Below are 25,434 nucleotides of genomic sequence, written 5' to 3'. Positions count from 1 at the left end.
GTGCACCCGCGTAGTCGTAGGTCGCAGCAGGCCGCATCCCGTAGAGGGGTGAGAAGACCCCAATGAGGAAGCATGACACCGAGGGTCCTTTTGGTGTGTGAGAGGTATTTTACAAGCACTTTGTGCTCCCCACATCCTGTGCTCCCCACCATTGTAGGGAACACAACGTCCAGTTAGGTGGATTCTTTTTGTTTATTTATATTGCCTGGGAGAAGGAATCCACCCTCTTACACTCTCTCTCTCTCTCCCCCCTTTGTTGATTATAGTACCTTTTCCTAGCTGTTGCAGTAATTATTGAATCAGCTGGCACTGATCCCAGTATGTGTGCAGGGTAGTTTGAGGAGTGCTTGTACTTCTTCTCTGTTCTCCGGGTCACAGATTTACATACAGCTGGCTCCCTGAAAGCCTCTCTGCCCTGGTCCAGCAAATTAGGGAGCATGGGCAGGAATTGACTTTGTGTGGGTAAGAGTCTCCAGGAGAAAGCAAACCTTGGGCTTCTCCTCTTCCAATTTTACCCCATATGTCTGTGCAGCATTCTGGACCACCATATTATAGATCCCTATATCATCTGGTGAAGGCATCAAAGGGTATGTGTCTACTCCTCCTTCCGGCATTTCGGCGTCGAGGTCATGCCACTCCAAGTCTTGCGCCTCCGAGGACGTCGAGTCCTGTTAGGTTAGTTGTTCCTCCTCGCCTTCTACCCCGAAGTAATACAGGGCCTCTTCCTTCTGTTCTTTGACCAGTTCAGGCGTTTTCGGCGGTTCAGGGTCTTCGAAGCCCCATTCGACCTCAGGCTTCGGCAGGATGGTGTACTGACTCGTCTTGTCGTCTAAGTCCTTCTTCCGCTGCAGGAAGCTCGCCATTTCGGCCTAGAGTCTCCTTTTCTTCCTTTCTATCTCGGCAGCCTGTTCGGCGTCGATTGTTTGAGCGCTTTGCGGTCGTCGAAGCAGTTGTTGACCCTTCCTTTCTCGGCGTTGAGGAGTCCTTTTCGGGGGCTTCCTTCAACAACTTTGCTTTTTGTCGAGTGTTTCGACAGCACTGTTCCCTTCGAGGCCTTTGTCTCACTCTTTCGAGTGTCGGTCAAGTGTTTGGGGGTCTTCGACTCTTACCTCCTTCGAAGTTTTCTTATGGACTTCAACTACCGTGCAGTCCTCTGGTCCTTCGGCGATGTTGTCCTCCTCCTCACTGGAGGGGCTCAAGTCTCAGAGCAATGGAGATGGCCCCTGCATGCTGGAATTCGCCCTTCTGTGCCTCTCTTACTCTGAGGATCTTGGGTGTGAACGTTGAGCACGCGTTGCAGTCCTCGCTGTTGTGGTCGAGTGGCAGGCAGAGGTTGCAGACTGGATGCTGGCTCTTCTGGGGGTATTTGTGGTGGCAATTGGTGCAAAACTTAAAGGGGGTTTTGTCCAATGATACGCCCAGGGAGCCCCCTGTGTGAACATTCCCGTGTGAATGTAGAGTTCTCTCGAAAATTTCTTCTCCTTAGTAGTCCCGGCTACCTGGCTTGTAGTCGGGTGCGATGATAACCTTCGATTTCTGCAATTTTTTCAGTTTTCCGTCAATTCCTTTCCCAAAACTCTGGAACTCCGACAACGATCCGAGCCCAACGGCGGAAAAAAGAATCTGAAGATGGCGATCAAAGGTGGGAGCTTACGGAGGAAGCGCATTGACGTCACAAAGGACACCAAATGGTGGTATGTCGACGCCCACCTGGCCAACGAAAAAGAAAAAAAAGACTACAATTCCGGACCCAACCACTAGATGGTGGAATAATGCACAATGCACAGCATAGTGAATCCAGAAAGATTCACGCTGCAAAACTGGTGGTTTTCTGAGAATGTGTAAGGTACAAGTGGATCCACTATGTCCACACCTACCCTCTCAAAGGGAACCCCAACCACTGGCAGTGGAATTTAGGGGGCCTTTGGGTATCCACCTGTTTTGCCACTCAATTGACAGGTTGCACAGGAGCTTACAAATTCCTTTAATTATTGGGCCATCTGGGCCAGTAAAAGTAGCTAACTAGCCTTTCCCAAGTTATGGTTTGGCCAAGATGCCCAGCTAGGGGGGTGTCATGAGGTACATTGGGTAAAAACTCTGTACATTTGAGGCACTACCACTCTCACAGTGGTACCAGGGTTGGGGTATCTGGGCTCCGTATACAGGAGTCTCTCCTCCCAATTGGTTCTGTGGGTCCCACTGACATCTTCCTTTTCATGTGCAGCACCTTGCTACCTCAGTCTTTCAAGAGTTGGACAGGCCTGCTGTCCAAGGCACAGCTGTTCCCTAGTGCATCCCCTGGGTCAAAGAGCTCAACCTGTTAAGGGCCACGTTCCCTCTGGGGCTGCCAGGTATTCTCCCTGAGGAGAAGAGGTCCTGTATCTCTTGCTGTTCAGAAGCTGGTTTCACTATCTTCTTACCTCTTCTCGTTGAGGGTAGGCCATTCTCTCAGGTTCAAACACCTTTTTTTAACCCTGTTCTCGGCTCTGAGCTCTTGTTGTGACAAAACACAATCTCGGGAATGTCCAGCATTGCTGCATGGGTTTTTTGATTCTACCTCAGCCCATGCTGAGGTCTCCAGGTCGATTCCAGGCAGATGGAAGTTTTGGCGAGACCACTACCGGTTTAAGGTCAGTAACCCCCCACCTCTCCAGTCTAATGTTACCATAGCCATGGCATGGTTAGTGATAACACTGTAGGCATTGGTGACTAGTAGCCTGTATCCCTCAAAGCTTCTAGCCTAGTCCCATTTATACAGGGGTATTGTAAATACTTCTTTAAATTGGGAGGCCACACAGCTAAAGTGGCAAACTCAACTTCACCCTCAGTGACTAAAAAATATCAAGTGTGAACCCTTATTTGCTCTGGGCACACTGTTGAGTCCATCTGGAGATTGGCTACACCAGTACTAACTGGGAGGAGGTCTAGTTTTTTTTTTTTAAGTAGCATCTCTAGTTAAGTGTCCCAACGCCTTACAGTTGAAACATCAGTATCTGGGGATCAAAGTTCTTCCTTCTGTACCTACCATTGGACTGGGAAGAGTTTTTGGCCCCCCCCCCCCCCCAAGCAGGTTTTTGGGGCCTTTTAAAAGACTCTGGCTTTTTGTATTGGGGTTTCACCCCCCCTTTCCCCTGGTAAGGTTTGGTGACCCCTTTCTTTTGTTCACTCCCAGGGGCTGTTTTTGTTACCCTAGTCTTGACCCAGTGGTCGGTCTTCTTTCCCAATTCTTGGGCGAAATCAGACTTGGGTCTACCAAATGTTGATGTAACTTTTCATTAGTGCATTTACTCAAAATATGTTCTTTCGTAAAAAGATTATCAAACATGGTTGTGGAGCTGGACCTCACCCCTTATCTCCACTTAGAATTTATGGAGTTAAGGACTATGTAGACTTAAAAACATTACCATGGGGGCCCATCCCTCCAAACAAAAGCTCCAGGAGCTGTTGGCAGGGTACGCTAACGGCCAGCCCTCTGAGCAAGGTGAAGACCTCTCAGATGGGGAAGAAAATGATCGGGAGTAGAACTTCCAAACCCCTCACTTCCTAGGGAGAACATGGTCCCTGTTCCCGAATCCAAGAATACAACCCACAGTACCTAGTTCCCACACAGGTGGGTCAGGTATTTGAGCCCATTGAGGACAGCCTCAATGAGGAGGCCAATCTCTTAATGTGGTTGACCAAGAGATTAGATCTAGAGACCAGATTCATGGCTATAGAGAAAGAAAGGGCAGACATGGCTTAGCTCCCATCAAGGTTGGCAGCAACATACTAAATAGGGACAGAGAAATCTTATGATCCTTGAATCCCCTAAGGGATTGTGTCCACATTTGAGGAAGGTGATATCACCAAATGGTTCACAGCCTTTGAGAGGGCTTGTAAAATGAGAAGAGCGATAAGTCACAAGGCACTCCTTTCGAACTGTTCACTCGTAACTTCAGGGACAGATTCCTGACACTTACAGGGGTAGATGCTGGGTCTTACAACCTCATGAAGAACACTCTGAGGGCTTTGTGCTCACAACTGAGGAATAAAGAATTAGATTCGGGGGGGGGGGGGAGGCTCACAAAACTCAGAGCCAGTCCTGGGTTGACTTTGTAGGCTACTCAGTTAAGACACAAAGAGGAGACCAACCTTCTAGTAGGGTTGGACAAAAGATTAGACCTAGAGACCAGAATCTTGGCTCTTGAAATAGAGAGCAGAGATGGGCCTAGCACCCATCAATGGTTGCAGCAACTTAAATAGTAAGGATCCTAAAATCCTATGATCCTAAAATCCTCAAAGGGAATGTCCCCAAATGTGAGGAAGGGGGTGACCTCCTGAAATGGTTCACAGTCTTTGAGAGGGCTTGTGAAATGAGGAAAGTGAAGTCACACTGGGGGGGGGGGGGTTCTCCTTTGGGAAATGTTCACTGGTAACAGCAAGGACAAACTCTTGATCCCTTACTGGGTCAGATGCTGGGTCTTACGACCTCCAGAAGAACACACTGATCGAGAACTTTGGGCTCACAACTGAGGAATATACAATTAGATTTAGGGGGGCTCACAAAACCCAGAGCTAGTCCTGGGTTGACTTTGTAGACTACTCAGTTTCAACGCTAGATGGATGGTTAACTGGAAATAATGTACATGATTTCAATGGACTTTACAATCTTTTTATGAAAGAACATATTTTGAGAAATTGCACTAATGAAAAGTTACATCAACATTTGGTAGACCTAGGTCTAATGTCTTCCCAAGTATTTGGAAAGAAGGCAGACCACTGGGATAAGACTAGGGTAACAAAAAAAGCCACTGGGGTGACCAAATAAAGGGGGTGAGAACCCCAAACAATACCAAGAGTATTCAAAAGGCCACAAAACACTGTTCAGAGGGGTGGGTGACAACACTCTTCCCAGTCCAATTGTAGGTACAAAGGAAAAAATGTTGATCCCCTGAAGGCCTGGTATTTCAACAGAAATAAGTTGGGACACTTAATTGGAGATTCTACTTCCTAACAAGAAGCCCCCTAGTCCTCCTCCAGTTCATACTGATGTAGCCAATCTCCAGATGGGATCAACAGTGTGCCCAGAGCAAATCACGTTTCACACTCGAGCAGTTCTAGTCACGGAGGGTGAAGTTGAGTTTGCCACTTTAGCTGTGTGGCGTCCCAACTTAAAGTAGTATTTCCAATACCCTTGGATATATGGGGCTAGAATAGAAGCCCCAAGGGATACAGGTGCCAGTGTCAGCATGGTGAGAGAGACACTGGTTTCCCCAGAAAGTCATATCGGCAGAGTTACTACTAACCATGCCATGGTTATAGCAACATTAGACTGGGGGGGTTTACTGGCCTGAAACAGGTAGTGGCCTCTCCAAACCTTCCAGCTGCCTGTCTGCTTGGAAACAGCCTGGAGACCTCAGCATGGGCTGAGGTAGAATTGAAAACCCATGCAGCAATCCTGGACATCCCTGAGATAGTGTGTCAAGACTAGAGCACAGAGCCGAGCACAGAGTGAAAACGAAGAAGTGTTGGAGCCTGGAAGAATGGACCAACCTTCCAAGAGGAAAGGTAGGAAGACTGGGGAACCAGCTCTTGGACAGCAAAATATTCAAGACCCCTCTCCTCAGGGAGAGGACTTGGCAGACCCAGTGGGAACTAAGCCAGTGTAACTTGACCCATACCAGGTTAAGCTCTTAGGCCCAGGGAGACCCACAAGGGTACAACTGTGCCTTGAACAGCAGACCTGTCCAACTCTTGATAGCGTGAGGCAGCAAGCCGCTGCACAGGAAAAGGGAGATGCTAGCGGTACCCAGAGAGCCTACAGGGAGGAGGGACTCTTGTATACTGAGGCCAGAGACCACAACCCTGGTGCCACTAAGGGAGTGGTAGTGCCTCAGATGTAGAGAGTTTTTACTCATTTTGGCCCATGACATCTCCCTAGCTGCGCATCTTGGCCAGACCAAGACTTGGGACGGCTAATTAGCCATTTTTACTGGTCCCAGATTTCCCAGAAAGCAAAGGAGTTTGTCAGCTCCTGTGTAACCTGTCAAGCCAGTGGCAAAACAGGTGAACACCCAAAGGCCCCCTTAATTCTACCCCCAGTGATTGGGGTTCCGGTTGAAAGGGTAGGTGTGGGGATAGTGGATCTACTTGACCAACCCACAGACAAGGAAAACACGCTTATACTGGTGGTAGTGGATCATGCCACCAGGTATCCTAAATTAATTTCCCCTTAGAACCACTACAGCTCCTGCAGTAGCCAAGGCCCTCATTGGTGTCTTCACCAGGGTAGGGTTTCCTAAGGAGTTGGTGTCAGAGGGTCGACCTTCATGTCTACAAGCCTCAAACACATGTGGAATAACAGCGGAGTGCAGTACAAGTTTACCACACCCTTTCACCCCCCAAACCCATGGTCTTGTTGTAAGGTTTAAGAAAACATTGAAGGGCAAGATCACGGGGCTCACTAAAAAACTCAAAAGGAGATGGGATGTCCTCTTGCCATGCTTGTGTTTTGCCTACAGGGAGGTGCCTCAGAAGGAAGTAGGGATTTCCCCCTTCTAACTTCTATTTGGCCACCCTGTTAGGGGACCACTGTCGTGTTAAAGAGGGTTAGGAGAAGCCTCTCCAAGAACCTAAACAGGATTTATGGACTATGTATTAGGCCTAAGGTCCAGAATGGCAGAGTACATGGAAAAGCTTCCAAACATCTTGAGGCTAGCCAGGAGCTCCAGAAGAACTGGTATGACCAAAAGGCTGCACTGGTGGAATTCCAACCAGGGCTAAAGGTGTGGGGTTTGGAGCTTGTGGCACCAAGGGCCCTCCAGGACAAATGGAGTGGCCCTTAAGCCACCCAAGGAAAGAAAACTGAGGTCACCTAATTGGTGGATCTGGGCACCAGCAGGACCCCCGAAAGGGTGATCCATGTGAACCGCCTAAAGCTCTTCCATGACAGGGAAGATATACCCACGTGGATGGTTACTGATGAGGACCAGGAGACAGAGTGAACCTTTCAATGACCTCCTCTCTTACAGCCCCAAAGATGAGTCAGTGGATGGAGTTGCCTACTCAGACACCCTTACTGCCCAACAGCAGGCTGACTGCAAGCACTTTTTACAGCAGTGTTCTAATTTCTTTTCCTTGACCCCTGGTCAGACACCCTGCTGTACCCATGATGTGGACCCTGGGGACAGTGTACCTCTCAAAAACAAAATCTAGCAAAATCTAGTTAAGGAGAGAATCAAAGCGGAGGTCAGCCAGATGCTCGAGTTAGTGGTTATTGAATCCTCTGAAAGTCCCCGGGACAGCCCAGTGGTCCTATTCCCCAAACCTCATCCACAGGGTGGAAAGAGAAATGAGGTTCTGTGTGGCCTATAGAGGACTCAACTCTGTCACCAAGACAGATGTTCACCCTATACCAGGAGCTGATGAGATGATATATAAATTGGGTGCAGCCAAATTTCTCAGTACCTTGGACTTACCTGCAGAGTACGGGCAGATTGGCATGGCCCCAGGAGCCAAAGAGAAAACAGCATTCTCCACACCTGAAAGGCATTATCAGTTTACTGTTATGCCCATTGGTTTAAGGAATGCCCCTGCCACCTTCCAAAGGTTAGTGAACCAAGTCCTTGCTGGATTGGAGGCCTTTGGTGCAGCATATCTTGATGATATTGCAGTCTTTCACTCCACTGGCAGATCACCTGGCGCACCTAGGGGGGGGTTTACAGGCCCTGCAAACTGCAGGCCTAACTATCAAGGCACCCAAATGAAAGATAGGGCAGGGAACAGTTCTATACTCGGGCCACCTTCTTGGTGGGGGACATGGGTAACCCCTACAGCCCAAGATCCCGGCTATCCTAGACTGGGAGGCTCCAACAACCCAGACCCAAGTCAGGACATTCATTGGCTTGACTGGTTACTACAGGAGATTTGTGAAAGGGTATGGATCCATTGTGACACCCCTCACAGAACTCGCCTCCAAGAAGAAGCCCCAAAATATAAACAGGACAGTCAGCTGTCAAAAGGCTTTTGACACCCTGAAAGAGGCAATGTGCTCAGCACAAATTCTCAAAGCCCCAGACTACACCAAGCAGTTCATTGTGCAGACTAATGCCTCTTAGCTAGAGATAGGAGCGATCCTATCCCAGACCAATGCTGATGGCCAAGACCAGCCTATTACTTTTATAAGCAGGACATTACTCCCCAGGGAGCAGCGTTTGAGTGCCTTTGAGAGGGAGGCCTTTGCTGAGGTTTGGTACCTGAAAAAAGTTGAGACCATACTTGTTTGGTACTCACTTCACAGTTCAAACTGACCACAGACCTCTCAAATGGCTAAAGGCCTAGGCAAATGAATGGTGAAATCCCAAAATTGAGGTGGTCTATCTCCGTACAGGGAATGGACTTTGCAGTTGAACATAGACTTAAGACTGCCCATGCCAATGCAGGTGGACTTTCCAGGTTCTTCCACTTCGACAATGAAGACTCACTAGGGAAAGGATAGTCTCATCTTGTTTGCTGGGGTGAGGGTTGTGTAGGAAAGTGCCCCTTTTTGCATGGTTGCCTCCCCCCACTTTCAACCTGATGTTGATGCTCTCTTACTTGGTGTGCCTTGGGTTCCTGGCAACCAGGGCCTATGTTATTTCCCTAAATCTGTACCCCCCAAATTGGCAGTCCTGTACTTTAACACACACACAGCCATAGGGTGTTAGGTGCAGAGAAAAGTGAAGAGTTGAAATGGCACATGCCACTTTGTGCCATGCCCATTACCCACTGACAGTGGCATAGATCAGCCGTCCCACTAGCTGGGTGCACTATGCAACTGGTAAGGGTCCAGGTGAATGAGCCCTGTACCCCTACGTTGTCTAAGTCTATTCCTAAACATTGTAAGTGCAGTAAAGCCATAAAGAGTATATGGTCAGGGAGTTTGTCATTACGAACTCCACAGCACCATAATGGCTTTACAGAAATCTAGGACGTTTGGTATCAAACTTCTCAGCACAATAAAACTACACTGATGCCAGTGTGGTACTTAATGAAAAATGCACTCAGCAGGAATCTTAGAGATGTCCCCTGAAAAACAACCTAACTCTAGTGTCCTGGCTGCTCCGCAGCTGCCACCCCCAGACATGTCTCTGGACCACTGGGTCAAGAGCATCCCGCTATCAGGGCCTGGAAACAAAGCACATCCTGATCAGCGGTGCCGAGCCTCCTGCCCCAGGATGGGCAGGGTCCAAGAAAGGGAAGCTTCAACGGCTTGCTGCCTCTGTGAGCTAACCCAGCCATTTGCTGCTCCCAGCAACTGGCCCCATCGGTTCTGACCCCCACTTTGGACAGGAGAATCGGCGGGAAACCCAAGATAGGAGTTGAGGTGTGCCCACCTTAGCAAACACAACCCCTCAGGTGGGGAGGCGAGGTGAAGGACAACTCTCGGTCCTTGTCATCTTGAAGATGTGGGGACCTAGCCAAACAGAGTGAGGCTTATGTCCTCCTCCCACTGGAGGATGGCATCATGGGGGATGTTATGCTATGTTATGTTATTGGTGTTTTATAAAGCGCATGAATCACCCGGGGGCATCTCCGCGCTACCTAGACCAATTGCCGAGAACAACAAAGCCGGAAAGAGACATCAATATAAAAAGGCTTTCAGGTGTTTCCTGAAAGCCAGATAAGATGGTGACTTACGCAAAACTTCTGGTAGTGAATTCCAATATTTGGGGCCTACAAAAGAAAAAGCTTTACCTCCCAGACGAGTCCGTTGGATGCGTGGAATCGCTAGAAGAGCATTTCCATTAGATCTTAAGTTACAGCAAGATATTAATTTGCAGAGTTTATTTTGTAGGTACTTTGGGCCGGCTTCCCTCATAGCTTTAAAAACTAGACAGGTCTTAAAGAAGGATCTCTTTTTGACTGAAAGCCAATGTAGTTCCCTCAGTAAAGGGAGAGATGGTGTGCCAGGGGGACGATTTAAGACCATCCGGGCGGCAGTGTTTTGGATAACTTGGAGCTTTGCTAACTGCGTGTCCCCTATTTCTGCCAGCAAAGCATTACCATAGTCCATCTGGCTGTTTACTAGAGTCTGGACCACCGTCCTACGGTGGCTCAGGGGAAGGTATGGAATAATTTTCCGCAACAACCGGAGGCTATAATAACAGGAACTCATTATGTTACTGACATTTTTCTTCATCGACAGATTCTGATCCAGGTGTATTCCTAGGCTTTTTACTGAATCCGAGGGAGCTGGCGCAATGCCCAGCTCAACCGGCCACCAGTCGTCCAATATCAGATCCTGTCTTTTCCCCAGGAACATTAGTTCTGTCTTTCCTGGGTTCAATTGGAGGCAGGAATCTGCCATCCACTTTGCAATAGCCAGCATTCCTTGTGAAAAGCGAACTTTTTCCTCCACCAAATTCCTCCCAATAGGGAAAATCAGTTGAGTGTCGTCTGCATAGGAGACGACCTCAAACCCATAATGCCTAACTATTCTAGCTAGCGGGGCCATATAAACATTGAAGAGGGTAGGGCTTAGGCATGAGCCCTGTGGGACCCCCCTCTCCAACAAAGACTTGTTTGACCTGAAAGGGCCCATTATGACCTGTTGTGTCCTATCGGTCAAAAAATGGATCAGCCACTTCAAGGCCAGGTCACTGATCCCACAGTCCTGTAATCTCTCCACAAGCAGTCGATGTGAAACAGTATTGAATGCTGCGGAGAGGTCCAGAAGGATAAGCATCACCGATCCCCCCTACATCCAACGTCCGCCTGATGGAGTCAGTGACTGCTAAAATGGCTGTCTCTGTGCTAAATCCCAGCCGAAAGCCCGAATGCGATATGTCCAGGATGTTATTGGATTCAAGATACTGGCTCAATTGTGTGTTAATGAGAGCCTCCAGCATCTTCGCTAGGAGAGGGAGTAATGATATTGGCCTGTAATTGCCTAGGACTGCGGGGCAGGGTCTGCTGATGGTTTCTTAAGAATAGAGCGCACCTGGGCTTCCTTCCATGCCATGGGAATATAGCCACTGGCAATTGAGGAATTAAAAATCTCCTGGATGGCCGGCGCACAGCTTGTTGCAATCAAGGCCATGACATAGGGCGGGCAAATATCCCTCGGGATCCCGATTTAGATGCTTGAAGATGATGAACAACATCCAGCTGCGGGATGGAATCGAACCGATTGAGACTATTCTCAGGCGCCATCTTATTAGCACAAGGTTCAGCTAAGCTGGTAGTTTTATTTTTAGGAAAGTTCTCGTAAATCAGGGAGATTTTATCTTGAAAGTAGGTGGCTAGTGCTTCACAGAGCTCCTGTCTTTCCACCGGTAATTGTTTGCAGGCCTGCGGGGAAGAAAAACCCTTCACAATATCAAACAATATCTTTGAGTAATTCCCTGCCTGTTCTATTTGCCTCTGGAAGTAGACACATCTGGCATTTTTGATATTCTGGTGGTAACCTGCTAAGGCCTTTTTGTAGGTCCTTTTATCCCCCTCTATTTTGGATCGTCTCCCCAGAGTTTTACAAGAGGATTTTTCAATTTTTAGAGCCCCTGAATACCAAGGTGCTGAGTCCCGGCGAAGACCTTGCTTCGTGTTCTTTTCCGGGATAACAATGTCCACGGTCTGCGTCAGAGCCCGATTGAAATTGGCCAATAACACCTCAGTGTCCTGATCACTTGATTCCTTCTCCTGCTTCTCAAGGATCAGAAACTTTCCCTCAAATGCTTCTGCAGTAAGCTTCGGCCAGGATCTCGCTCTCTGTACCCACCCCAAGAAGGGTCCCATTGCTCCCAACCTGAAACACCCCTAAATCTAGTACTTAAGGGCAACCCCGAACCTTGCCTCCACAGACAATCAAAAAGAAGGACCAAAGAGCCGTGCTGAAGGAAGAAGAGGACAACACCAACTAACTTGGTTTCAGTCCTACCGGCCTATCCCAACCTAGACCTGCTCCAGCTGAATACCGGCGTGTCCTGCAGCCGGCCAGAACCCGGAGTACCTGTCCGGCCTTCACTGAAAGACTATCTCCTGTGAAAACCAGATTTGTTCACCAACAGACTCTGGTTCCTGCCAAATCCGCTAGTCTGCACCAGATGCCCAAGGCCCGAGTCAGAGTGGCCCAACACCACGAGGAGGACTACAAAGCAATCCTGACCGGTGATCTGGTGATCCCCGGCCTATCTGAAATCTCCAGACAACGCCAGCAGCCAGTTTCTGGAGGACCCCACCGACTGCGACCAGAGCCTGTAAGGAAAACTCTACACCAAACAACACCCCTGTACCAGACGCTCCACGGCCTTGGGTGGCCCATCCAACTGTGTCCCGGCCTCCCATAACATCCCAACTTCTCTCTCCAACCGAGCTTGCAGTATTTGTTGAAACCGGAGAATCCCCCTTGCAAACAGGGCACCCAACACCAAAACAGCACCCTGAACCCGGCTCTGTGCTACGGTGGGTGTGCTTTGTGTGCTAACTTGAACCCCCCCTTTGCCCTGAGCTGAACCCTAGGAGCTTTGCTCCCACAACCTTGAGGCCTGCTCGTTAGCAGCCACCAACTAGAGGCCCCTATCCCCCATTGGATAACATTGGGCCTCAGCACTCTGCACCTGGCCGCACTAGTGCCGCTGAGGGTGCTCTTGGAGTGCGGCCTTGACCCTGGGGGAACTCTTGTTCTAACTTCAGAAACCTGACTACCAAAACCAAGTACTTACCTGTAAACGGATACCTTCATTTCCTCCCATAGGATTGCATTAACTGCTTTTCCGTGAAAAAGTGTGGAATTGGAAATTCTATGAAAAGTCATACAAGTGTGTTTTGATAAATTGCATTACTTGCCTGTATCCAGGAAAAATCCCAGTGTGGTATCTAGGTATACCACACTGAGTAAGAAAAGTAATCCAACGAACTACTCAAGGTAATTGCAAAGTAACTATATAGCAATTTCAACCGTTTATGAACATTTGACTTACCTGGAACAAAACCAACAGCATTCAACTGCATTCTTCTTTTAAAGTACTAATACACTTACCTGTGCCAGGCCTTGCTTGGTTCCAAAAATAAAATACAACTAAATATTATTCTTATACTAAAGAAATTGGTCGGCGGTCAGTCAGAGTGTGTGACATCATTTCTTGCCTGAGTGTATTGCCGGAGTGTGTACAATAAATGCTTAACACTACCCTCTGATAAAGCCTGACTGCTATCCCACACTACCACAAATAGAGAGTAAGGTATGATCTACTTTTACCTCTGTAAGCCTTTGGTGATCCACTGGACTGAGCACATTATACCTTACTTTGGTATAGTATATACAGAGCCAGCTTCCTACACCATGGGATTAGATACAAGAACGGGATCAAATGATAACTTTGAAAATAAGCTACCCCAATCGTCTGGTAACAGGTATTGAAGTAAAGAAGTTTCAGAGTACCATGAAATTAGACACTGGGGACAAGAAACGCCAGGGGTCAATAGAGTAGTACTATTGAATAATAAAAAAAATGCTGTTGACGGGTGGCAAGTGAATCCCTAGGTAAAATGCAACAAGTAAGACAAGTACGATTAGAGAAAGCCAAAGTTCGCTGGTTGGTAAAATTTACATTACTAACAAGGGTCACATAAAAATGATAGAAGCCCAATTTCAAAGGTTCCTGAAGTGAACAGGGTCACCTATCGGTCAGCAATGGATGGAAAAGAACATGAGAATCCAAGTAGAGAAGAGAACAAACCAGCCGAAGAGCTACAGTCCAATATGTCAAGAAATGCCATAAAAAAATAAAAAAATTAAAAAGATTCTCTACACTTTCACTGTACACGGACTGCCGGTCCAGATAACCTGCTGGCAACTAGCAACAAAACCAACATAGATTGTAGTTCGAAGGTCCAACAAAGTCAATATTAAAAAGAAACGATCAGTCTAATCCCCAAAATTACTCATTAGCTTACTTGATGTAGGTGTAAACATTTTCTCTAAAGCACTATTGGTCTACTTGAAGGGTTGTATTGAGGAACACCACGGGCAAAGGCCCAAAAAGCAACGGAGACCAGAGGTAATCTGTTCTGCTGCTCTGTTGATTTCCACAGCACCTCAATCTAGTAGAGTTATTCTTTGTGAAAATGTTGTAGGAATATTCCCAGAATCTTGTTTGCAATGTTAAAAGAGAGAGAACTGGGCATAGGTAACGCAAAACAATAGCGTCACGGTTTTCCAATGTATTTATTTTTAGCGAGACATTTAGTAAGGGGGCTTTAAAAAGCTCACCACCCGCTTTTGCTTGTGGCCTAAAGCTTGCGGTTATGCGCACCGGTGCCATCTGGCTTTCCTCTCTCGTCATGGCTCATTAAGTGCATCGCTCGCAGGCACCCTTACAGCGCGCGATCACTTTCACGGCCGTGTCACTTTCACAGCCCCGTGGCCAATGCTTATTACGTTTTCCCTGCAGTGACCATTTCTTTGAGTTGAGAAACAAATAAAAATGTAATTGCTGAGGTTTTTCTTTTGCCTCATGTTGTGCCGTGGGCGAAAACTCCTGTAAAGTGTTCTCGGCACAAGTGCACGAGACGTGCTCATTGCCGCGCGCTGACTAACACCCAGAGAAAGGGTGGCATTCAGCGCGCGACTGCCCTTCTAAACTCAATGAAAACACAGGTGACTGTTGTGGGCACTGTTATCAACCCCTCAGCGAGGGGGTTCTGGCAATTTGACGGGACATCTGCATTGCCCACCCACTGACTGCACCCCACGGTGAGCATGAATGACTTTATAAGTCCTTGCCCCTCTTGGCGCACACATACCGCATTGAGCTGAGCTCAGACCGATAGAGTTAACCAACCTTTAATTTAACGAGAATGCCCAGAAGCCTGAGGGGTCCTCAGATGGCGTAAGTGCTACACGGCCATATAAGTAGTAGTCATGCGTGTAACATAACATATATATATTGTGCCTACGTTTCAGGGTGGTCGATGCGGAAGTGACATGGCCAGAACATTACGGCACTTCAGCTGTGCTTTACGGCACCAGACTCCAGTTGGCCTCTTTCGCGGGCAGTGAGCACGTGCCGAGATTTGTATTAGTCTTCAATGCCCCGCTGAACGCTTTGGTCTCAATTTAGAACTGTTAAAAGGAAGGCAGTGCAGTTTCCTCTTGAACTAATTATAAATAGGGCTCCTGGTTTTCCGTTTAAACGGATTTTTACATATAAATACAGACGGAAAACTATTTTTCATTTGTCTGTATTTATATGTAAAAATGGTAAAATGCTAGTACAACTGTGCATGGATGAGGTCACCTTCTAGCATGTGCTAATCAGTGAGAAAGCACACCTCGGCGCACGTTAAGGATATTTCCTTCTTTATTACATTTTAGTCTCAATTTGCAAACTGATCTAAAAATAGAGCTCCTCCTGCAGGGGAATCGCATCACTGAGTTGGCCTGAAAACATTTCGAAAACCGAAATAAATATCAGACTTGGGAGGGCATCTGAGCTGCGGATCTGCAGAGCCGAAACCACCGTCCCTGTTCGCAGTCTGAGTTAAATTGTTTAAGGGAGTAGGTGGGGGAGGCTTGTTAATGCATACTAATGCACCTCCAATGACTTGTCTCCCCAGTTTTCAGCAGCATCATTCCTTTTACGGTTGTCTTTTGTTCTTAATTCTGGGCTTCTGGGCATTTCAGCAAACTGCTGTTCCAGTCTGTGATAAGCCCCAGGAGTAAAAAAGTTCTTGGGGCCAGCTCGCACTTCGCATCTCTCTTAGGAACTTCATGGGATGTGTAAAGTAAAGTAAAAGTAAAGTCCACATTTGTAAAGCGCACAATCACCCGTAGGGTCTCTAGGCGCTGGGGGCCGTCGGGAAGATTAAGCGAGCTATTGCCCAGTCACATGGTGCTGGGCTAACCTGCCGGAGCCGGGGATCGAACCGTGGTCCCCAGATTCCAGCGTCAGTCGCCCTGGCCGCGGCGCCACACTTTTCCCATAGGTCGTCGTATTTATTAGGTATGGGGCATGCGGTAAGGTCATGACCGGTGAGCAGCTATTTTAAGGTCTGAGGGGGCGGGCATCATCCTATGGAGGTTCCCGCCCAGGGGGAGGGAGCCATTGGCCCCTCCTAGAACTTCAGGGGCAAGGTAACTGGTGCTTCAAAGGGGCGCGGGTTGGAGTAGTCACGCTTTCCTTTGGCTGGTAGCCACCCCGCGCGAGCATACTCATGACGTCACCGGATGGCGCAGAGTAAGGGCCCTCCTTTAGTGGGTAAATGGAGTTCACGGCGTGGACCGGGTAAATTACCGGGCCTGGCTGCGCATGCGCACATCTCTAGGTAAGGCGCAGCTAGTAGGACCTGACACCGGTTATGTATCAGCCCCTCCTCACCCTCGCACAGGCTGTTGACTGCCCATTGTCATTCTGACATCAGGTGATTATCACATTTAGAATGACAATGGGCCGTCTGCCTTGAACATGATATGTGCACCACAAGGGAGTGTCTGAGGCGAGTGACTCACTTAGCACCTGTAGATTGTAGCAGAGGAGCTTTCCCCAGTCAGCCAGTTTCGGTGTCCAGCAATTAAAAATCAGTGGGGGTTCAAAATTGCGGGGACATTCAGCTTTGTAGATTTTAGTACTTGCTTGGTGTGCTCAAGGCTGTTTGATTTTATTCGTAATCCAATGACAAGCAGTTTAAAAGAGAACAGGGGCCCTGAATGAACTGTGGCTATGAAAGCACCAGTAAGGAAACATTAAAAAAAAATTACTATGAAAAATGCAGACGTTTTTACTGTGGGAATTGCTAATGTATGTAGCATGGCAAAGTTGGATCAATCAATACTGTGATACTATCAAATGCAATGCATTTATTGTATGTTATAGAAGTAGTGCAGCACTAAATTTACTCAATACCTTCAACTTAAAGTGTAGAAGGGCATTTTATTTTCGCTGTGTTTTCAGTTTAAATAAATGTGGAAAAATATTAGCTGAAGCATCGTCTTTTGCTTGAGGCAAAAATACATGTGGATAAATACAGAAAAAATGGCAAAAAAATAAATATGGATAAATACAGACGGAAATGTCAAAAAAATAAATACCATAAAACCGGGAGCCCTAATTATAAACAGACTCTGCGCTGTATCTGACTTAAGCATTTCTGTAACTAAGCACCATAGGAGGGTGGTATACCCCTGTACCTCAGCGCTGGTTGAACCTCACTACCATGTGGCTGCCTTCAAACTGCCTAGCCGTCCAGCTTCTCACTGTGGGTGTGCCCAGTTGTACCACCAACTTTAATAAATGTAATCTCAGAGGTGTGCAGCTGGCTTGCATTATTTTGCCAGGTATCCCCAAGACACGCGGGCACAGAAGTAATGCTGCATAGTATTACAGTTGAACATATGCGATTTAGCATACTGCATACGGTTATCACTAGCAATGGAGCCTTCGGCTACGTTCTTGTTCTAATTGTTTTTAATGTGCTTATATTGACCTTTTAATAAACCCAGGGCTCACTAAATGGGAGAAGTCCCCTACTCTCCCATGCCCTTGTAACCAGCAGCCTGTAACAAACAGATGAATAAACGACCTCCCTGCAGAGCAGTTCTTGTTCATCATGCCTGCCAGAACCGGGAACCATGCTCCCTTTGTCTCTACATCTGTTACATCCTCAACCAGGAGCCCCCCGGTTCACCTCAACATTCCTATACTTCCATGGCCTAATCTTTAAAGTGCAGTATTTGTAGGCACATTCGCAATTTCCTATTTAAAATGCCTAATGAAAGATGAGAAAGAACAAGCATTGGCCTAGCCAATAGGTCTCGCCTTTAGGACCTTATAAGTGTTTAGCCATGCAACAGTTGTTGTTGTTGCACCAAGGATATTGTGATGGATAACTAAACACTTATAAGGTCCCAAAAGCTAGACCTATTGGCTATGCCAATGCTTGTTTTAATTACAAACGGCCTAGGACAAGGGGTTGTTTGCTGCTGCTCTTTGCATGGTAGGTTGAAGACCTGCCAGCAGTTTTACATTAGAAGGATTCTTTCACTCGATGCAAGGTTGGTGCATAGGTTTACTATATGCTGAAGATTTGGTCATCCTGGACCTAACAGGTGGGTTTGCACAGAAAATTCGAAGCCGTTAATAAGTACTACCAGGATTACTTTATCAATTATTATAGAAAAAACCAAGGCTGGTATTTAGGAAACATACATTCGCCAAGCCAAAAGCTCTCACCAACATGAGAGCTATTGGATTTGCCTGTGTCTTTCAGCCAAGTTGTAGAGCAGTGTGGCTGGTGAAAGGCATGGCTAAAAGTTCATATTTTTGCTTGAAGTGGAGCGGGCAGAGGAGTACAGCTGTGGGGAGTAAGTAACTAAAGTGTTGAGAAAGATGGCGGATAAGGTGTAAGCAAACAAACAAGAAGCCATAAAACATTTGAAATTGCGGGAAAAACTTGTAAATACGTGCAGAGTCAGGAGTGATTAATTGTAAAGAAAACATCGTAAAAAAAGCATTTTTCAAAATAAAAGAGCACCTTTTAACACCTTGCCTGCGGCAGGAATTCCAGCCCGGTGCTCGACATTCAAATCGCGGGCGTGGTTGTGACGGAACCCAGCAGTCATGCGCACAGGCCACCCGTGGCTCATGGCGGCTGGGTTCCGTCATGACCATCGAAGGGGGTTAAAAGCATTTGTGTAGTAATTACAAAGCACAAATAGATGTGCCCGAGTGGGGATGGTACTAAAGCATCAATAGGGACAACAAATAGGGTGAAAGCAACATACATAAGAAGCTGTATCACAAGAAGAAAAGCACATCCAGAAATAATACCACGTATTTAAAAACAAATTAATAATAATTACATATAACAGGTGTGTGTGTATATATGACTACATATATAATAATAATAGTGTGCTGCAAAAAGACGAGGAAGAACACGTACTTGGTTATGCTTCAGGGAGGAGCCAACAAAAGAAAAGGAGGGGAGCCTACGGGAGCTAAGCAATCGAAAGATTGTAAAGAAGATGGACAACGAAAACAACTAATAGTATGCTGTGGGCGGGTTGGAAGCACACTGAATAGTAAACAAAACATCTTGCGGCAAAGTGTATGCACTGGCCATAAAATGCACTCATTTTAAGTGGGAGATAGGAGAAAAGCCAATGAAGGAAATCTCGTCCTATATGTGATATTTTACAGTAAGCTACAGCAGAAGAGGCACCTGGAAGTTTTGAAAACATCGCCACTATCCACGGTGTGGGGGGTGGGAGGTGCAGGAAGAGGGTGAAGTATTTAAAAAGGGACTTCGGGGACCTTCGATTGAACCCGTTCTCAGTATATAAAAAGCACGGATTTCCACCAAACCCCCCCACCACCACCACCACCACCACCACCCTCCCACTATTATACAAGGCGGAGATCTTAGGTCTGGGGTTCAGACATGACGGGAAAAGTTTGGATTAAATTAAAAGATTTTAGATCTTCCTCCATGCAACCTTATTAAAGCAGTCAGGAAAGAAGCCAAGTTGAACTCTACAAAGGCCATTCGATTAATCCTTAGATTAGGGATTTCGCACAAATAACTGCAAGCAATCTAAAATGGTCTTCACTGTGTGCCAGGCGGGACAAATAAGAGGCCAATTGTCTAAATTGGTGCAAAAATGTCAAAGGATTTTTAAAATGGTAATTTCGTTAGATATCAAAAAGGGAATTGAAGAGATGGGCTTAGAAAACCAGGAGCAGAGGTCTGAAAATTAGGGTACATGAAGTCCACTAATTCTCTTCAGGAGTCTTGGGTACATGAATAGGTCTCCCCTTACTTATGCAATATACCCAACCCCACAATGTGTTAGGAAATTATAAGATTTTAAGTACAGCTGAACCCTGCAGGGCATGTGGGGCAGTTAACGATACGGAATGGAGAGGGCAATTGTAATTGCGGTTTAGAAGTGTGTTTGTTTTGAATCCCTATTCTTGAATCTAATTGCAATGCGTCAATAGTTGTGCAGGTTTTAGAGCTTTAGAAAAAAATGTAATCTTAGTAACCATATTTCCAAAGAAAAGCGTAACCAATAGTTTTAATATATCCCAGTGTCTTGAGCCCAAATATATATTTTTTTTTTATTACAATACTAATAAAGACAAATGATAGAAATACGACTCAAGGCAAAGGACTGATGACTTCTTCAGGTCTTTACAAATTACTTAAACCACAGAGCACCACACAGCTCCCAAATAATTATGGGTACAAGGTCAGTAAGTGATATAATTTGTTTTTTTTTAATCTAGACCACAAATTACCCCATAGGATAAGAGGTCCTTAAAGTTGTTTTCTTAAAGCAGTACCAGAAGCATACATGAACTATCCATTAGATTTATCAGAACATTGAAGCATAGCTGCCGCCTTAGGAAGAATCGAGGAAATAACCTGTCTGAACAACCTTGGGTATAGAGGGTTACATGTCATCTGAAATAATTTACGTTTTAGTGTTTGTAGTCAGCATGCTCTGCAAACTATGTTCCTAAACAAAAGCCACAGCATTCTAGTAGACAGCTTGGGGTCTTGTGACAGCAAGTCCCTTTAAGCAATACTGTTTCCAAGAGGGTTGTAACCTTCTCTGTTAATAGTGTTCCAACTTTTACAGGACCTGCCATTTTTCTTGCTGGCCCAACTATGTCTATTGCCATTTACAGAGTTTCATTCTTCTGGTTTAAAAGTAATCCTCAAATTTAAATTTAAAAAAAATTAAAACCTGCCCAATCCAAAATAAAATGATCCAGTTGACCACAGCAGAAGTTGAACTGTTCACAAGGAAGGAAGATTAGTTAACTGCCAAACACAACTGGGTAATAGTAACATAAAATAGACCGAACATAAAAAACACGTAAAAAAACACCTATATGTAATGTTTTGTTAGTAATACAAAGTTAATAAATAATATTGTGCAATATCACCACAAATTCCCGGAACTTCAAATCACCACAGAAGAAATGTTAATTAAAACAGAAAAATATAAAGTAGGAAAAAAAATAAGGACATAGTACAAACCTTTTCCATACAATCTTCACAGAAGAAAGACCCCTTTAGACAGAAAGATGGTGCCATGTCTAGGTGAAAGGAACTTGTGCACACATGTGAAGTTAGTTCAGATTGTGAAACATGCTCTTTCAATTGCCCAGAAGAACTGCTTGTGATCTCAGAAAATGGATAATAACCAGGAGATGTGTAGTTCTGAAATCCCGGAACCCGCTGGAATTTGTGAACTTCACCATGATGGCTAGGCAAACTAAACTTTCCAAAATAAGGGAAACGTGGTGACGAGGAGTGCAGCAGACATGATACATTTTCATCTATACATTGTCCATTGAAACTATTGCCAATGCTTGAAAAATGGTCTGTCGTAGGCTTGCTCTTGAACGGACTCACCGGTGGAAATTCGAATCCAGACCCTACTTGACATGTGACTGTTGAAGTGCTTTGAGAGCCTAATACTGTGTTAGGATTAATCAAGTGACCACCACCAAAACTTCTATCATGTGAAGAAGGCCATAAGTTACTTGAGCAAAGGGAACAGCAGCTTACTTTGGGGCCAGTCTGACGCTGTATTTGTTGTTCTTGAAGGGGCTGAATGTTGGGATGTGGTATTGTTGGAAAACGATTCAAGCCAGCAAGTGGAGGTTGTGGAACATCCTTTAGTTCCACATTAGGTTTCTTGTTCTCCATGTAATCTTTCTGTAGAAAAAAGCAGGCACAAAATTAGTCTTTGTTGGCAACACTGCTGAAGATATTTGATGTATACTCCATTTTATTAACCATTCAAATATCAAACGTTTTCTGTGCCACGTACGTTTAAAACTAAGATTATCTAGCTTCCAATTTTAACCTTAAGACTATTAGTAATATTTGCCAATTTACAAATGTGTATCCTATATATTAATCATATTCAGAATTCAACCTTTGGTAACACATTATCTGGTAAAGGTAGGATCCAGCCGCTTATTCCTTACTTTAATATCCTCCACTAGGCATGAGTTTAGATCTAGAAAAAAAAAATCATAGCGAGTCTGCTCGTTGGAAGAGAATGCAGCACACCTCTGAATCAACGTCATACACTTGATATGACATTGATGAAGTCCATATAAACCCCTAAACGTCATCAGTTTAGTCTGCGACTATTTTCCATGCTCAAAACGAGGAGCCACATATAGAAACTGTCTATTGAAATAGTGTGCTGAAAAGGAGAAAAATAAAAGGACACCCTTGAGTCAAATCACTGATTCTTTAGTATGTGAATTTGCAAATCATTGAGACAAAAGAGCTGGGAGGATGGGAGGGTTAAGGAATCTGCGGCTAGATCCAGTCTCTACCAGATAATGCGTTGCCAAATGTAAGTAGCTTGTTCATCTGAAAGACATCTCTCCACAGATTCCTTACTTCTGAATTAGATACCGAAGCATCCCATCCCTGGAGGAAGGTCTGCAAACTGAGGACATTAAAAGGTCTCCAACTAGAACCAAACTGGTATAGACCAAGAGAAAATTGACCAGACATTCATACTAATGTCGGTGAGCATTAACATGCTCTACAAATTAAAAAAAACTGGTGGTAGAAACAACAGATATAAGTAAAGTCATAAGACATTAAAAAGCTTGGGAATAAACTTATCCATGTTAGCATTACAAATTGTGGTAAAAGCCTACTAACATGAAAAGAAAACTAATGGGATCTGAAACCACGCATGCTCACAGCATAAGCAAAAGTGAAAGACATTGAAAGCATGGGGATAACCTTACCCATGACAGTAGGACAATTTTGCCAAATAACCCTATACATCTAAACTCGATCTGCGTGTTCAATACTTGTGAAACACAGATCAGCAGGTCATGCCATTGAACAGTACCTCTTTGCCATACAGAGTTCTATCCGAGCCAGACCCGCTCGGTAAACAGAGACAAAAGGTCCATCACCCATTAGAAAGCACAACAAATGCTCTAATAGAAAGAGTCTAAGACAACAAAAGCAACTATTGTCATATTTTCTGGCATAGAACCAGAAAATTAATTAGAGATAATACAAATACTTCTAGGATGTCCCCAAGATATATACATATATAGGAGTACAATAAATAACTACCCAAGTATTAACAAGCGAAAAAGTAGAACAGATATTAAATAAAGCTGAGTAACCAGTCAGACAGTACTTACATAACAGTAGAACAGTATGGAAATCGAAGTAGGCAGCATACCACATAGGAAAGCAACAGCCACCCAATACATCAGCCTAATGTGAATTGCCTGAGACACCACAATCAAACAATAGTATGAAAAATAAACCTTGCTAGCCTAGTGAAAGCCAAACTTAGAATGTGACCCGAGTATATAGAGATCACTCTACAGATGATTCAGAGGGGGTCTCACATACTTAAACCAGAAAATGTAAGGGATTCTATAATAAAAATAAATAATTCATTAAAAAAATAAGACTGACTTGGTATATTCCATCTAGAGACAACACTCTGTAAAGTGTGAACCCCAATTACAACCATTTAGAGCCAGTTGAATGATGAAAATACATGTCCCCTAGAAGAGCAACGATCATCAAATATAGAAATAAAAAGTTGTGAGGCATACACCTATGCTCCTCATGTACAAACTTATATGAACATCTTCATGTTAATGTTAATGTTAATATGTATTTGTAAGCGCTCGTACGCCCGGGGGCTTCATGGCGCTATAGGAAGGAACGAACGCATAGGTCACAGAAGAGGGGGAGCAGCTCAGCAATGCGCCTGAGTGAAAAGCCAGGTTTTCAGGGAGTGTCTAAAACTGAGGATGTTATCATTCAGTTTCAGGTGGAGGGGAAGAGAGTTCCAGAAGCCAGCTGCAAGATGGTCAAAGCAGCTGCCTCCAAGACGTTTCCTCTTATAGGGTGGGACAGTCAGAAGGGATTTGTGGATAGACCGGAGGTTGCGGGAAGGGATGTATCTCTTAAACATGTCTCTAATAAAAAGGGGGCCAGAGTCATGCAAAGATTTGAATAAAATGCACCCTGTTTTAAAAGCCACACGCTGCTCCACAGGCAGCCAGTGTAGCTGTTTCAGGCCGGATCTGACAGACTGCCTCTTAGAGAGGTTCAGGAGAAGTCTGGCTGCCTGATTCTGAACCAGTTGAAGGCGTTTTAGCTCTCCAATTTGAATGCCAAGATAAAGACTGTTGGAAAAATCTAATCTGGACAGAACCAGGGAGATGACAATCTGAGTGAGGGCAGCTGGGGAAAAGAAGCAGGCGATTTTCTTGATTTTCTTCAGCTGGAAAAAGCTAGCTGAGACAACTGCTCCTACTTGTTTTTTGAGAGAAAGGTCCTCGCTGATGTGTATTCCCAGGCTCTTGACCGAAGAGGACTTGGATGGAGGGGCTCCCATACTGGAAGGCCAAAAGCTGGGGGTCCAACTGAGAGCACTCTGTCCCGGCAAGACCAATTCGGTCTTGCCAGGGTTAAGTTTCAGATGACTGCAGTTCATCCAATTCAAAATGTGGGACATAGTATTTTGAAATTCAACCACAGAGTCCTTGTTGTTTAAAGGAAAAATGAGCTGCAAATCATCTGCGTAGTTGAAAATTGTCACTTTGGCCCTCCTAAGGGAGTGCAGAAGGGGACGTAAATATAAATTAAAAAGCAGGGGTGATAACGAAGAGCCCTGAGGGACTCCACAGGTGGAAGGTATGGTGGGGGCAGTGAAAGGTCCCAGTCTGACAGCCTGAGTGCGCCCAGTGATAAAAGAGCGAATCCAGCTCAGCGCCGGGCCCCTGAGACCTGCCTGCTCGACACGGTCGACCAAGATGTTGTAGTCGACCGTGTCGAAAGCAGCAGAGATGTCCAGTAGCACCAGAGCCTGATGGATTCCTTCGTCCGCATTCCGTCTCAGAGTATTCTGCACCGAAAGAATAACCGCCTCGGTAGAGTGGCATGGGCGGAAACCAGCCTGGTTCGGTGCAAGATACTCTGATTCTTCCAAAAAGTTGGAGATGCTGTTGCAGACATGAGCCTCCAAAAGTTTGGCACAGTAAGGTAGCAGGGATATGGGCCTATAATTTTGCAGGTCCTGCGGGTTGGCTCCTACTTTCTTTATCAAGGGAATGAGAAGGGCTTTTTTAAAGTTGTCAGGGACTTTACCCTGAGTGAGCGTTCCATTCAATAAAGAAAGTATACCCTCGGGAATACTGGTTCCTACTTCTTTCAGGATGTGAGGGGGGCATATATCATCAGGGGAACCTGATTTAACTTTGGCGAGAAGTTTGAGTAGCATAGTGCTGTCAACAGGGGGGAGCAAACTCAGGGTCGCAGTATTGTAGAAGGTATCGGCCAATAAGAGCAAAGACTGAGTGATGGGAATGCTTTGTTTGATAATACTAATTTTATCAGAAAAAAATGAGTTTAAAGAGTTACAAAGCTCCCGAGTATGAACCACCGGGAGAGACG

General features: G+C 45.6%; 1 protein-coding gene across 3 annotated transcripts in view; it reads right to left on the bottom strand.

Annotated features, from left to right (window-relative positions):
* Window positions 1–25,434, bottom strand: part of MARF1 (meiosis regulator and mRNA stability factor 1) — a 745,071-nt gene that overhangs the window by 676,291 nt on the left and 43,346 nt on the right. For 2 of the 3 annotated variants that reach the window (XM_078663193.1, XM_078663192.1), the window contains one exon: window positions 21,004–21,687. In XM_078663193.1, the coding sequence (XP_078519319.1) occupies window positions 21,004–21,687 (684 nt within the window). The remainder of the gene's footprint in view (window positions 1–21,003; window positions 21,688–25,434) is intronic. The other variant, XM_078663194.1, reaches the window with a different exon arrangement.

The sequence above is a fragment of the Lissotriton helveticus genome, chromosome 10 (assembly GCF_964261635.1).
Source record: "Lissotriton helveticus chromosome 10, aLisHel1.1, whole genome shotgun sequence".
NCBI lineage: Eukaryota > Metazoa > Chordata > Amphibia > Caudata > Salamandridae > Lissotriton > Lissotriton helveticus.
The sequence above is the reverse complement of the archived record's forward strand: the minus strand, read 5'-3'. Positions and strand labels throughout refer to the sequence as shown.